The sequence below is a fragment of the Peromyscus eremicus genome, chromosome 5, assembly GCF_949786415.1.
Source record: "Peromyscus eremicus chromosome 5, PerEre_H2_v1, whole genome shotgun sequence".
Lineage (NCBI taxonomy): Eukaryota > Metazoa > Chordata > Mammalia > Rodentia > Cricetidae > Peromyscus > Peromyscus eremicus.
In genome coordinates, this window is record NC_081420.1 from 11,472,247 (window position 1) to 11,487,228 (window position 14,982).

The 14,982-nt window shown below is 50.1% G+C and overlaps 1 protein-coding gene across 1 annotated transcript; it reads left to right on the top strand.

Moving 5' to 3' along the window:
- Positions 1-331: 331 nt before the first annotated feature.
- Positions 332-14,314, top strand: Nfil3 (nuclear factor, interleukin 3 regulated). Its single transcript, XM_059262274.1, has 2 exons — positions 332-447; positions 12,545-14,314. Exon 2 carries the CDS (start codon positions 12,684-12,686, stop codon positions 14,070-14,072), a length of 1,389 nt encoding a protein of 462 aa, XP_059118257.1. The 5' UTR covers positions 332-447; positions 12,545-12,683; the 3' UTR covers positions 14,073-14,314.
- The last annotated feature ends 668 nt before the right edge of the window (positions 14,315-14,982 follow it).

A 14,982-nucleotide genomic window follows, 5' to 3' on the forward strand; every position in this document is an offset into this window, starting at 1 on the left:
GTTGCGCAACGCAGAGCTCGGCGTGGGTCCCCGTGGACAACGGGAAGCAGCTGAGACCGCGGCCAGGGAAGGACGCGGACTGGCGGTGGCGCCGCGGCGGAGAGGACGGGGCGGGCCGGGGCGGGGCGGCGGGGAGCCCGCCCCTGTCAGCGCGGCCAGTGGCTGCGGGCCGGGGGCGGGCGCGGGCGCGGCGATTGGGGCGGCGGCCGCCCGTCACGGCGGGGCTGGCGGGCGGCGACGTAGCGCGGCGCTCGGAACTGACCTACTAACACACATCTCTCGGCGCGGCCACGGCGCCCGCGGACCCGGCGCGCCCGCCAGTCTCCCGCGCCGCGCCCTCGCCACCGCCCGCTGAGGGCCGAGCAGAGCCCGGATCGCACTCAGACGCAGCTAGCTAGATCCCGACCACCCTTTCTTTCCCTTCTCGGGCCAGGGAGCAGAATCACGGTAAGCGCTCCGCCCACCGGTGGCCCGGGGGGCCCGGCTCCGTTCCGCGCCCGCTCTCGGAGCGCGCGGCCGGCGGGCGTGGGGCGCGGGACGCGGGCGGGCGCGGCGCGGGGATGGCGGGAGGCGGCGAGTGTGCGCGGGGCATGCATTACATAAACTTTTGCTGCCTTGGCAGGAGGGGGACTCGCCACCTTAAGGTAGCTGCTTTGATTGCAGCGCCCTGGCGCCGGCACGTAGCCCTGACTGCCGCGCGCTCCCTCCCCCTCCCCGCTATTGCATAATGTCTCCGGATTTCAGGAAAATTGATGTTTCGGTGGAGAAGAGCGCGCCGGGGAGGCAGAGCGGAGGCCAATCCCCCTAGCAGCCAGACGACGTGCCCTGCTCTCCGGGGTCTCTCCGTGCTGGTCCCCTCTCGGGGACGGCCAGGGGGAGGGTTGAGTCACGGGGAACCGTCTTGATTTGCTTAGGAGGAGGGTTGGGAGTGCGAACGGTGACGGCATTCGGAGATGCCTGCGCGGCGTTTGTTTGTGTCAGGCGCTGTGTCTGCACCGACGTTTTTCCACCCTGTTTGTCGTCAGCGTGTTTTACGAGCCCTCGGGAAGGTGGAGGGATGTGTCCTTTCTTACATTGCATAATGGACCCGCGGTGAAACGTGGGCACCGAGGACTAGCTGATGTGGGAATATGCGCGTATGTTTGCAATGATTTGGTCATTTTAGCGCAGCGTTGGGTATTAGATCCTTATTAGTACCTCTGTATCGTCCCAAAAACGATCCTACGGAATTCATTATTAAGAAAGGAGAATTCCTAGTATTAGATGCAGATACTCGCGCGCGCGGGGGGGGGGGGTCCTTAAATGTTCGAGGTGTTATTTTTAAGACCCGGACGAGCCATTGTGACGTTTGTCTCCCCACTTTCCCAACTGGAATGCGTTCGTTCCATCAGCTTTTTTCTCACCTTATCGTCATTGGGTTTTTTTTTTTTTTTTTCAGACACCACAAGACAGATCATTAATAGATTCCTGGAAATGTTAGGTTATGTAACTGCCGAATTTGCTGGCTGTTGAGCATAGAAAGAGAGCTAATTACGTGATTTTATAATCTTGCCACAAAGAAAGTAGGGCAATCTCAGCGTTTAAGAATGTCACTATCAACAGGGGTTTTGTTGGTTCTTTTTAAGGATATTTTAAGCCGAAAAGTGACAACCGACTAAGCTCTGACTTAGCCCAGGCTTGCCAAATGTGTGTCTTTTGCCCTAAATGAAATGTACGTCTTTCTAAATTTAGCCCTATCACATTTTAACAATCGTGGCCTCAGTGCTATTTCTGGTGTCTCCAGGGCTGTGTGCAAATACAAGCTCAAGGCCATTTGCTGTAGTTTTAACTCCAGCCTTCCAAGACCTCTGATAAGACCGTATTTTTAGGAAGGCATTTCGCAGCGCCCAGTGACTGCTGATCGCGGGGGCCCCATTTATCATTTTAAAGGACACTTTGGAGGAACTGCTGCGCTCAGAGGCCACCAGGGAATGGCCAAGAGTCATCTTCTCTCTGGCTTTTGTAAATAACAACAGCTAATGAGGTCAGAAGTATTTATTTCACATCGTGATTTCCCCCCCCCAGATCAAATATGAGTTGTGGGAAGCATATATAGGTTAGTAGATTGTTTTTTTTTGCCTGTGTAACCTAGTTTTATTCATCGGGGATAGATGAATATGTTAAGTATCTGGATATTAAATTACTTCCCGGACTCTTACTTAGTGTAATGATGTGTGAATATACGTATTTAATAGTGTCTGTGAGATATATTTTTCTTAGCGTAACATTTACATAGTTGAACTACAGTATTATTTTAAGGGGTGGACACATTCCAGATATTGACCCCTGGAACATATTATTACCCCTATTTCAGCCGTTTTCCAAGACGCTGCAGTTGGGCTTGCCAAACCCCCCGCCCCCGACCCACTTTGCGAGCTGGGGTGGGAGACCCAGGCCTGCCAGGGTCTTTGCAGCGCCACCTTCCATCAAGCGTCCTTGCGCCCCTCGCTCCCGCCCCAGGGACCGGGCACGCGCCTGGCGGTGGCAGGCGGGGACCTCGGCCCGAGACGCGCCCCTGGGCAGCCGCTGGACGCGCCTCGCGGTGGCCCGCGCGCCTCCCCGCCCCCTCCCCGCATTCCTTTGTTCTGGCGCGGGGGTCCTCGCGGCGCCGAGGCCCCGCTGCGCCGCCCACCCGGCGGGAGGCGGGCCTGGGGAGCGGCGCGGCGTGGGGGCGCGGCCGCGGAGCGGGGCGGAGGCTCGCGGGGCCGGGTGCGCTTCGCTGCGCTCGCCCGGAGCCGGGAGGCCAGAGGCGGAGAGCGGGCGTGCCTCCTGGGCGCAGGCTCCAGCGGAGATGGGCCTCGGGACAGAGCAGCCTCGGGCGTCACAGCCAGGGGCAGACTCCACTCTGCAGCAGCAGCATCGCTAGCCGTGACCCCACAGACACCTTTGTGCCTGGAGTCTTCGTTGTATTTCCGAGCCAAGCTCTTCTCCATTCATGGAGTGAAAAAGCAAGACCTCTAAATGGCTTTAGAAATGGGGGAGGGCAGTCTTGATTGCGATGGGAAGGAGGGTCCCTGCTTGAACGGGGCCAGTTGAGCACACGTTTTTCTATTTCTTGTATCTAAAGTTTATATGGTCAAAGGCCCAAGATTATATATATGGTCAAGTGTCCCTAACTCTAAAACATAGATGCAGCTGTCCCTCTGTGAAAATACCTCCTTGCGCTTTCATGCCCGCTGCTGGTTTCCCTGGGTGGGCTTCTGATGTCACTCAGGCGAAGCATCCAGGTATTGGAGGGTGAACCTGGAATTCAGCTTCAGAGGACGCTATCGGACACCCTAGGGACCCTCTTTCAACTGGAGACAGCTTTGGGAGGTGCAAAAAGGACAGGCCCAGGTGCTGCCCAGGCCTCTGAGCATGTGACCGACCCTCACTAGCTTCTGGGGAATCTAGGGGAAACCTGTGGAGCTGGACAGTTAGAAGAAACTCAATAAATGTTTCCAGAATGCTTGTGTCTGGGCTCACTTTCCTTTACTGAACCGGAATCTCACAGGAAAGATGAGAATGGGGTTGGTATTGGGTCTGTAAAGATCCAACTTTTTTTGTTCCTGAATACTCTTGACATGTATATGTTGTTAATTAATGTCTGTACCAAGGGAATTCTTGACAACATCGAAGCGATTCAGCATTCCAAGTAACTGGGTTCACATCTTAGGGAAGTGTCTGAAGGAACAGAAATGATGAGTCCCCCCAGCAGGAGTAGGCTGACCTTTCCAAATCCCTGGAACTCTCTGTGACTTGTGTTCTTGGGGCTGGCTGATGCTTGCCTCAGAACCTCTGGTCTGAGATCAGCAATGGCTGTCCTCACATGCACGTGTATACATGTGCCATTTTAGAGGGTACACGTAGCTGTGTGGTTGACAACAAAAGCCGGGTCCTGTTAGATTGATGGTTCTTGATCTTGTTGAAGAAACCTGGGTCTGAGGAACTGGCGGCAGCAGTCTAGAACAGTACTTTGCAGAAAGGGCTGGGACCTGCCTCGATCATTCTTCAGAAATAAGAAGGGCGGTTACTAAACAAGGCAGGTGGAGGACCCACTCAGCACCTTCATGTAACAGAAGTGCCTGCACTTAGAGAAGAAGCTGGTTAGCAGCCCAGGTCAGGGCTTCAAAGATGGGAGCTCTGTCAGCCATGCCGCTCTCCTCCACCATCCTGTCTGTCCCTTCAATGAGAGTGAACACAAGCTCACTGTACTTTGTGAAACAGTTTCCTTTTCTGTGTTGAGGGCTTATCTTGGCAATTATAACAACACCATGATGCAACGGCCTGCAAATTAAAGCCCTTTGTGACAGGCTGTGCGCTGGTTGAGCAAGGCCCCTGACTCACGCCCGCCAGTGGCGTTTTCTAGCTGACCTTGCCATGGTCATCAGTGGGTTCGGAGATGCAGGTCTAATTGAAGCGTGGGATGGAAAGGCGCGGTCAGAGTGCTCAGCGTTATTTTTACCCAACTTCAAAATCACACATGCCTCACTGTTTCCACTGTAACCCAGATGGCATCGGTGCTGTTAAAAGTTGTTTATTTTTAATTTGTATTGAGGAATGAGAGCACGCTTGGGATTCAAGTCAAACATAACAAACAATGTAATTGAGATTTCCTATAATGTTCACTTCTTGTTTTTGTCAGGTATGCCCGCATTTCACAGGGTTAGCACATTGTTTGATATCCTGTTATTTTTCTAAATTTTATTTGAGTTGATTTTTATCCAGATCGGACTCACAGTGAATGTCGAAAGATACTGACCTTTGATCATAATTACATAAGAGGTTTTTTTTTTCAGTTTCAAAATGAGTTTTTATTGCCACCACCCCCACTTACCTCTCACATTTCTTTGCAACTCATTTTCCTGTAGTTATAAAGGGGGGAGGATTTGGTTTCTCGTATGGCTTTAATTAGAGTTTGAGCTTGTTTTTTAAGTTTAGCGGGGATTTACTAGATGCCATTCGTTAATAAGCCGGGCTTTGAGGACGTAGTTTTGCTGGAGTTTGGGTGTTTATAAGCCTTTCAATTATCAGAACACAGTGTAGTTTATTAACTTTCTAGGGATCTTAAATGTAATTAAGTAGCCCTCAAATAAACCTTCCACTCTAGTCGTAAGGCACACAGCACAATAAATGGCACTCACAGTCATGTGCGGATTAAGAAAGTGAACAAGAATGTTAAAAACCAGGCCAGGGAGGTTGGGAACATTCAAGAACCCTTTCTGCTTTGCCCCGTCCCCAGCATGCTTCTTTTTTTGCAACTGATGTTTTTTTTTTTTTTTTTTTTGCTATTACGCTATAAACTAGTTGACTGTGTGTGATGTTGGTGTCCCCAAGACTTAGGGGACACTGGGGTTGAAGCTCAGTTGGCAGTGTTTGCTCTGCATTCCCAATGCCCTGGGTCCTCTGTCCAGCACCCCAGCCCAATGTCACAGTGTGCACCTTTAGTCCCATCACTTCTGCCGAGAAGGCAGGAGGATCAGAAGCTCATTGTCATAGCAAGACTCGCGAGGAGTTAATAAATGGATTGATTATCTTTTCAAAAACGTCACAAATAGTAGGGACTGGAGAGATGGCTCAGTGGGTGAGAGCCACTGTTTTACTTCCAGAGAACCTGAATTTCGTTCTGAGGCCTCACACCAGGAAGCTCACAGCTGACTGTAACTCCAGCTTCAGGGGATCCAATACTCTTCTGACCTCCACAGGCACTGGCCACAAGTGGCAGACACTCAACACAGTCACATACACAAATAAAACAATAAATCCTGTTTTAAAACTTTTTTTCTTGGATAGTAACGGTTCCCATTTTGAAGCTTCTCTATTAGGTTAAAAAAAAAAAAACACATTTCTGTACACACCCCCACACACAACACTCTCTCTCTCACACATGTCTCTCCATGGGCTCCGTTTTCTCAAGCTGTGAAGTTGTTTTAGGGGGTGACCCTGTGTACCCTGTGTATGTCCATCTTTAGACTCACTGCGTTATGTTACAAACACGTGCTCCTGTGGAGACTGTCGGTTACACTAGTTCATATTTCAATCAGGAAAGTAGATGGATCTATTAATAAAATGCAAACTTGTCATCCGATTTATTAAGTTTAAATCTAATTTTCAAGTAACCCATTATTGAACTTGGAATCTTTTCCTTTCCTGTAAGCTGGATCAGGTTTTGACACATTTATTTACAGATGCATCCAAACAGAAAAAGTGGGTCAGTTTGTTGCTGAGATAGGGCTAATCTGGCAGTGTGAGAAATGGCTCATGTGTATGTGCCCCACGTGTGCACCAAGCACGTGTTTCTTCTGGCCCTGGGTGTACTTTGGACTGCTAAGTGACTACAGGCCCTGAGCTGGACACTCAGGAGCTAGAGTGTTTTGTTCTCAGTGGATCAAAGTGGTCCTGCACAAACCCGATGACCTGAATTCAGTCTCCAGGTCCCACTGTGGAAGGAGAAAACTAACTTCTGAAAGTTGGCTCTGACCCCACCACACGATAATAATCAAAAAATAAATAAAAATAAAAGGCCTTTTCTCTAAGCTTACCTCTAAGGAGGTGATGAAGTGATCAATTCACTTCCCAGAACTTTCACAGGTAGAAGCTAGAGGGAAGGCTCGGGGTTCAGAGCTCTTGCTGGTCTGGCCGAGAACCCATGTTCAGTCCCCAGCACCACATCGGGCATCTCACAGCCAGCCTCGTCGTCGTGGACTTAGGTATCTAAACAAGGAAGGCGCTCTGTGATCGGTGCAGAGTGCTTGTTCACTTCTGCCTCAGCAGAGTCTGAACTGTCACCCTGATCTCTGAGAGGTCAGAGGTTAGAACTGCACACGCATTTCTGTTATGACCATGGGGAAACCCCTGCGGGGTAAACTGTTTAGAATCTACGTTGTCGATTGGATTCTTTTGTGGACTTTTCTTAGGTCAGGTCTCATTTTAATTGCAGAGAGTATTTAGGTCATCTGACTTAAATAAACTCTGAGGATCTGCGCTTATGAAATACAGCTCCTGCCTCTAGCAGGTTATAAAAAAGCGTGCGGCAGCAGTGATGGTGTCTTCTTCACAGTAGGCGTGGGAAAGTATGTCAGCTGGCATGACGCGATGCCTGCTCTTAAATTTCTCTTTTTTATTTGTGTCTTTAAGCAGTCAGATCAGCTAATGGGTGTAATGGAGTTAATGGCACTGACAGAGGTAACATCATAGAATTGGTATTTCATGTCAGTTATTCACCAAAAAAGAAACACAAATAGTGACTAAGGTGCCCCGGCAGTCGGTGTTGATTTCAAACAGTGACACATGGGTGAAGTCATGGTTTGACTAATCATAAAGAGAGACACTGGGATCTGAAGCAGTCATGATGAACGCAGATGGTCTCAGAAGGTGGCCTCCGCTGTGCTGAGGAAATGGCTCACTGGGTAAAGGGCCCGCCATTGAGTGTGCGGACCTGAATTTGAATTCCCAGAACCCGTGGGGCAGTAGAGCATGCCTGTCATCTCAGTGCTGGGGAGACAGAGCAGAGCCAGGCAGATCCTAGAAGCTTGCTAGGCAGCCTGTCTGTAGAAACAGGAATCTCCAGGTCCACTGAGAGACTCTGCTTTAAAAAAAAAAAAAAAAAAGTAGACAGGTAATAACGGCGAGATCCCAGAGTTAGCCTCCAACCTTCACACACACACATGCACTTCATGGGTATTGTAATAAAAACAAAAAGATGTTGTCAGCTCCATTTGCCTGCATCCATTGTCGAGGAACTGGACTCCCTAGCCATCTGTTTTTAATGGCTGTGTGGTCTCCGGCTAGTTGCTTAGCCTTTCTGTCTGTTAGCAGCTTACTCTGTGTGCTGGCCAGTTTTGTGTCAACTTAACACAAGCTAGACTCTCTCCAGAGGAGGGAGCATCAAGTGAGAAATGCCTCCAGAAGACTGGGCTGTAGGCAAGCCTGTAGGGCATTTTCTTAGTCAGTGATTGGTGGGGGAGGGCCCAGCCCATGGTGGGTGGGACCATTCCAAGGCAGGTGGTCCTGGGTTCTATAAGAAAGCAGGCTGAGCAAGCCATGAGGAGCAAGCCAGTAAGCAGCACCCCTCCATGGCCTCTGCATCAGCTCCTGCCTCCAGGTGCCTGTCCTGTTTGAGTTCCTGTCCTGACTTCCTATGATGATGAACTGTGATGTGGAAGTGTGAGCCAAATAAATCCTTTCCTCCCCAAGTTGCTTTGGTCATGGTGTTTCACCACACCAATAGAAACTCTAAGACACTCTACCAAGTCATTGGGTCAGAGAAATGCTCACCCCTTGGTGAAATAGATACACTTTGGGTTTTGTTTAAAAGATGATAATGGGGCTGGAGATTTGGCTCAGCAGTTAAGAGCACTTGTTGCTCTTGCAGAGGACCTGGGTTCAGTTCCCAGCACCTACATAGCGGCTCATGACCATCTGTGAGTTCAGTTCTGGGGATCCAATGCCCTCTGACCTCCAAGGGTACCAGGCAGGCAAAACATTCATACAATTATAATCTTTTTTTTAAGGTAATAATAGGGGAGCTGGAGAGATGGCTCAATGGTTAAGAGCACTAGCAGCTCTTCCAGAGGTCCTGAGTTCAATTTCCAGCAACACATGGTAGTTCACAACCGTCTATAATGGGATCTGATACCTTCTTCTGGTGTGCAGGTATACATGCAGACAGAGTACTCATAAAATAAATAAAGCTTTAAGCTGGGTGGTGGTGGTGGCACATGCCTTTAACTCCAGCTCTCAGGAGGCAGGGGCAGGAAGAGCTCTGTGAGTTGGAGACCAACATTGTCTGTCTACATAGTGAGTTGAAAAACAACAACAAAGATAATAATAGGGGCTAGAGAGATAACTCATCACTTAAGAGTGCAAGAATACATATTGTTCTTGTGGGGGACCAGAGTTTGGTTCTCAGCACACACGGTGGGCAACTTACAAACTCTCGTAACTCCAGTTCTGGGGGACCTGGAGCCTCTGGCCTTTGCAGGCACTGGCTCTCACATGCACACAGAAACACACAAATAAACGTATTCTTTTAAAGATAAAGTAATGATAATAAGGAGGGCTGGAACAAGTGTAGATACCTGAAGGATGGTCACAAATTCAAGGCCAATAGCTGTCTGTCTTTTTCACTATTTCAGGTTGACTGAAGGCAGCTCTGGGCAGTCCTTTATGATGCAGCCAACTTGTGGGGTGAGCCCCAGATCTGTGGTGCCTTCCTGTCCCTAGAGGAGCTTTATAATTAGATGTGAGGCTCCAAACTAAGAGAGATGAAGGGAGGCTGTGTGTGTGTGGGGGGGGGGGGATGAAAGGGAGGATGTAGGGAAGATCCGTGAGGGGTCAGTGCCAGGGTCCAGGCTAGCTTGAGGTCTCAAGTTGGTCATCACATGAGTAGCGGATCTCTAGGCATGCCACTTGCCTTGTGAGCCTTTGCTTTCTTCTCTGAAGATGCTAAAAGGGCATGGCCTGAGGCAGGTCATACCTCCAGTGCCTAGGACTTAGCAAAAGCTCAGTAAATGACATCTGTCAATGAAGTGTCAATGTCAAGTGTTGGCAGGGCCAACACCTCAGGTCCCATCATGACCGAAGCCCAAGCGTGTGTCTCTGTTCTGTCGGTCCTCTTCAGTTTGGCCCCCACCCTGCCTGCAAAACCTAGATTCTTCAGGGCTTTGGTTCCCTGCTCTAACAATCTTCAGTCTAGCTTGGTGCCAGTACACAGCTGTTTCATGTATAGTCACCAAGTCATTCACAAGTGAGTATGTGCATCTATATGTATGTACATATATGGAGACCAAAGGATTCCTCAGCATCCTGTCTACTTTGGCTTTTGAGACATGGTCTCTCACAGACCTGGAGTCACCTAGTAGGCTAGGCTGACTGGCCAGGGAGTCAGCCCCCAGGATGCTCCTGTCTCTATCTTCCTTGCACTGAGATACAGTCCCTGCCACCAGCTTTTGTCATAGGTTCTGGGGATTGAACTCAGGTCCTCATACTTGCAAGTCAAGGGCTTTACCATCTGAGTCGTCTTCCCAACTGAGAGGGCTGGTTTTCGTTACACAGTTCAGCTTGGCCATGGTGGCCTGCTCTGACGACCTGCCATCACACACACACACACACACACTCACACACACACACTCACTCATTCATTCTCTCTCTCTCCCTACCAAATCCATATAGTCACACGATGAACACTTTTGGGGCAGGAAGGTGTAAAATATCTGAGCTCAGCTATGTGGAGAAATTGTGAGACTCATAGGGAGAGGAATTCACAGATGGTGGGGTGTGTAGATGAAGTATAATGCATATTTTAAGGAAGAACTGAGATAAGTAAGTACATGGAGGAAAATAGTAGCAGATCAAGAAAAGATAGTCCCCTCCCCCCGTCCCCTCCCCCCCACAAAAAAAATGGTGTGGAAGGGCCTGTGTGGTATTTAAAAGCTAGTACCTGTGGCACGGAAAGGCCAGGGTCAGCCTCCTTCCTTGGTTGTACTTTCTTCTCCCAGCCTTGTCACTGGCTCAGTTCACTTTAGGGGTGAGGACCGACCTGAGTGACTGCAAGCCTCCCCCGCGGAGGAGTGCTCCCTGCACTGTGCGGTGGGCGGTGTTTCCAGATCGGAAGAGAAGGCCTGTACAGAGGTGATAAGAATTTATTTTTCACTAAAGGATGAAAGGGTGTCTTTTGGCCTGTGGTGTCGCTCTCTTGAGGTGGTGCCTGTCAGGGTGTCATTGTCACAGAGCAAACAGAAGCCTCCTGTTAATAACCCTTGGGCTTCCTTGAGTAGGGGAGCTGCTCCCGGTGTGCTAGCCCGATTTGGTGGACAGAGCCTTGTGTGACACCTCAGTCTTTAGGACCTTCACATTCTTGCTGCCGTGGAAAAGACAGAAGCAACAGGCAGGCTTCTGTGAGAGGAGATGGCTTAGTTGTGTTGGTATTCGCCACACAAGCGTGGAGTCCTGGTCCCCAGAACCCATGTGAGAAGAAGCTAGGCATTGTGGGGCTCAGTTAGTAGTTCAGGTGATTAAGGAGCTAGAGACAGGAAGATCCCTGTAGCTCACAGGCTAGCCAGCCTAGCCTACAAGGCAAGTTCTAGGCCAGCGAAAGACTCTGTGTCAAAAAACAAGGTGGACAGAGCCTGAGGAATGACACCTGAAGGTGACCTCTGACCTTCAGTTGCACAGGCGCACCTCTGGAGGTGCACAAAGAGTGAGAAGTACTGGCATGAAGCGAAAACACGCAATTGTTGTGTGTCGGGATGAGCAACACCTTGAAGCGGGGAATTGGGGAATAGTGTGCACAGGTTGTGTGTATCTTTGCTTTATAGAGACCCAAAAGCACCATGAGAGAGAGTCATTGGCAAATAATAAGGATTTATTATCTTGTGGCAAAGCCTGGAGTAGAATGCTTACCTAACACTCCCTTAGTTCCCTCCTCCCACACATACTCACCCCCCCTCACACACACAACACACACACACACACACACACACACACACACACACACACAGTAAGACCCAATTCATATTATAAATATTTTACTCATGGGTGTGAAAAACGGTTGATGATTCTATTTTTTGGTTCTTATATTTTATTTGAAACTAATTAGCAAGATTGAAAGAAGTTCTTTCCATAATTATATTCTCTAGTTTTGAAGTAATCTTAACTTTCAAGAGGGCTCTGTTTAAAAAAACAAAAGTCCCTCTGAATAGTAACTGTTTTAGTCTATGTAGGGGATATGTAACTGAAGTCTATGAAGCTGAGATTTTAGGACCCCCCAAAAAGCACTGTGGTTGTCGATCTTAAAAGTCTCGTCAGTGAGCCTGAAGGGCCTTTGCATTTCAGATCTTATAAGTATATAAGTGTAGCATCTTGATGTTGAGGCCAGAGGAGTCCCCAGGGGAGACTGGGGACCACCAGGCCCTCAGGGGTGGGATGGCAGGTTAACAGATGGTAGCCATGTCATCTATTGTCATTCTGAAACAGGACAGCCAGTGCGGGTTCTGGTTAGGAACTCACCATTGATGGGCTATCTGTCATTTCCTCCCTGTAATGAATCATCCTGAATCTTGCACGTGGCCTTTTCATCTTTTAAACACCACTTTCTTCTATCTGACCCAGAGCAGAGGGAAGGGAGGAACGAGTGGATGGATGGATGGATGCGAGGGACTAGAGAGAGGGATTAGATGGACCCAAGGATGGGTTGGTGGAGGGAGGGAGGGAGGGAGGGAGGGAGGGAGGGAGGGAGGGGTGGTTGACTGAGTGACAGATTTAGTGACTGGGTGAGTAAGTGAGTGACTGAGTAACTCATTTCCTCACTCTCTTGGACCACACAGTCCCTGCAAAGAGGTCCTTTGCCGCCGAAGTGGAAGTGTTTGTGTATTCACGTCTTTTTCCAGCATGCTCACTCTTTATAAAGACCTGAGCCTCACTGGAGCCCATTCTGCCTGACTGCTCAGCACAGCCGCTGCCCCCCTCCCCCCAGCAGCTGGCACACATCTGCCCAGGGGACTCACCGTGTTCTCCTTTATTACAGATAACCGATACGACCTCACTCTGCTTCAGAAAGGCACGTGACAGATTTATCCTGGACTGGACCACAGAAGGAGTGTTGATGGAAAGAACACTGGGCAAGTGATCCCCTCCCACGGGTCTGTCGGGTAAGGTCCTTTCTGATGCAGCTGAGGAAAATGCAGACCATCAAAAAGGAGCCTGCCCCCCTGGATCCTGCCAGCAACTCAGACAAGATGATGGTGCTGAACACTGCCTTAGCCGAGGTGGCAGAGGACCTGGCCTCGGGTGAAGATCTGCTCCTGAGTGAAGGGAGTGTGGGGAAGAGCAAGTCCTCCGCGTGTCGGAGAAAACGGGAGTTCATTCCCGACGAGAAGAAGGATGCCATGTACTGGGAGAAGAGGAGGAAAAATAACGAGGCCGCCAAAAGGTCTCGGGAGAAGCGCCGACTCAACGACCTGGTTTTGGAGAACAAGCTGATTGCACTGGGGGAAGAAAACGCCACTTTAAAAGCCGAGCTGCTGTCTCTCAAATTAAAGTTCGGTTTAATTAGCTCCGCGGCGTATGCCCAAGAAATCCAGAAACTCAGTAATTCCACAGCTGTGTACTTCCAGGACTACCAGACATCCAAGGCTGCTGTGAGCTCGTTTGTGGATGAGCACGAACCCACGATGGTAGCTGGGAGCTGCATCTCGGTCATCAAACACTCTCCTCAGAGCTCTCTGTCCGATGTGTCTGAGGTGTCCTCTGTGGAGCACACACAGGAAAGTCCCGCTCAGGGTGGCTGCCGGAGCCCTGAGAACAAGTTCCCTGTGATCAAGCAGGAGCCGGTGGAGTTGGAGAGCTTTGCCAGGGAGTCCAGGGAGGAGCGGGGCGCCTATTCCGCCTCCATCTACCAGAGCTACATGGGAAGCTCTTTCTCCACCTTCTCCCACTCCCCACCCCTCCTGCAGGTCCATGGGTCCACCAGCAACTCCCCAAGAACCTCGGAGGCCGACGAGGGTGTTGTGGGCAAGTCCTCTGATGGGGAAGATGAGCAGCAGGTCCCCAAGGGCCCCATCCACTCTCCGGTGGAGCTTCAGCGGGTGCATGCCACAGTGGTGAAGGTTCCGGAAGTGAACCCTTCTGCCTTGCCACACAAGCTCCGAATTAAAGCCAAGGCCATGCAGATCAAAGTGGAGGCTTTGGACAGCGAGTTTGAAGGCATGCAGAAACTCTCCTCGCCTGCAGATGTGATGGCCAAAAGACATTTTGACCTGGAGAAGCATGGCACCCCGGGTATGGTCCATTCCTCCCTCACTCCTTTCTCGGTGCAGGTGACGAACATTCAAGATTGGTCCCTCAAATCGGAACATTGGCATCACAAAGAACTGAATGGCAAAACTCAGAGTAGCTTCAAAACAGGAGTGGTGGAAGTCAAAGACAGTGGCTATAAGGTTTCCGAGGCTGAGAGTTTGTATTTGAAGCAGGGGATGGCAAACTTATCTGCAGAGGTGGTCTCACTCAAGAGATTCATAGCCACACAACCTATCTCAGCCTCGGACTCCAGGTAAATGACTACTGACCGAGCTGTGCGTGGAGGAGGATGCTGTTGGTACCATGCCGAATTTCCACTGGACCTCTGATGTCGTTTCACTGTAGCGTGCACACGGTGTCTGTCTGGTGTCCTTGTGTGCACACGCTGAAGACTTGATGCCCTCACTCTGCCTGGTGTATAGTCAGATAGCCCCACAGAGGCTGTACATATGGAACATTATTTTTGCTCTATTATAAAGTGTGTATGTTGCCAGTTTCAATAAAGGGTTGGTGACAGACGCAGCACGGGCTCTGTTGCACTTGATCGGATGGGAAGAGAAAAGGCTACTGAAGTGTCTTGAGGTAGAGACTGGGGAGATGGATGTCTCAGTGGGGTAGGGTGCTCCCCATATAACCGAAAGGACCTGGTTTCGGTCCCCAGCATGCATATAAAAGACCAGGTGCAGAAACACATAGACCTGTAACTCCAGAGAAGCAGGGATACTTGGGGACACAGCACACAGGAAGATTCCCTAGGGCTCACTTGCCAGAGAGCCTATAGCCTAATTGGCAAGCTCTGGGCTCAGTGAGAGGCCCTGAATCAAAAACAAAGGTGGAGAGTGGTGGAGGAGGACTCCCGACATCGACCTGGGACCCTTGACCTGACACACTCACAAACATGCACACACAAAAGCTAGCAACGTACAAACAGGTATTTTATCTTTCACTTAATGTGGAGTGGCAGCTTCCCCAGGATGAGAGAAAAACGGAAATATTAATGTTTTGGTTTTCAAAACCATGGTGTGTTTAGAAACTTTCTAAGAAAAGGAACTGGGAGTAGAGAGGTCTGTACAGCCCAGGGAGGAGAGAGGAGCGGAGAGACAGTGAGTGTTCCTGTGCTGGAGACTGGATTACTGAGTTATTCCCCACTGGGTAGGTTTCTTTAGG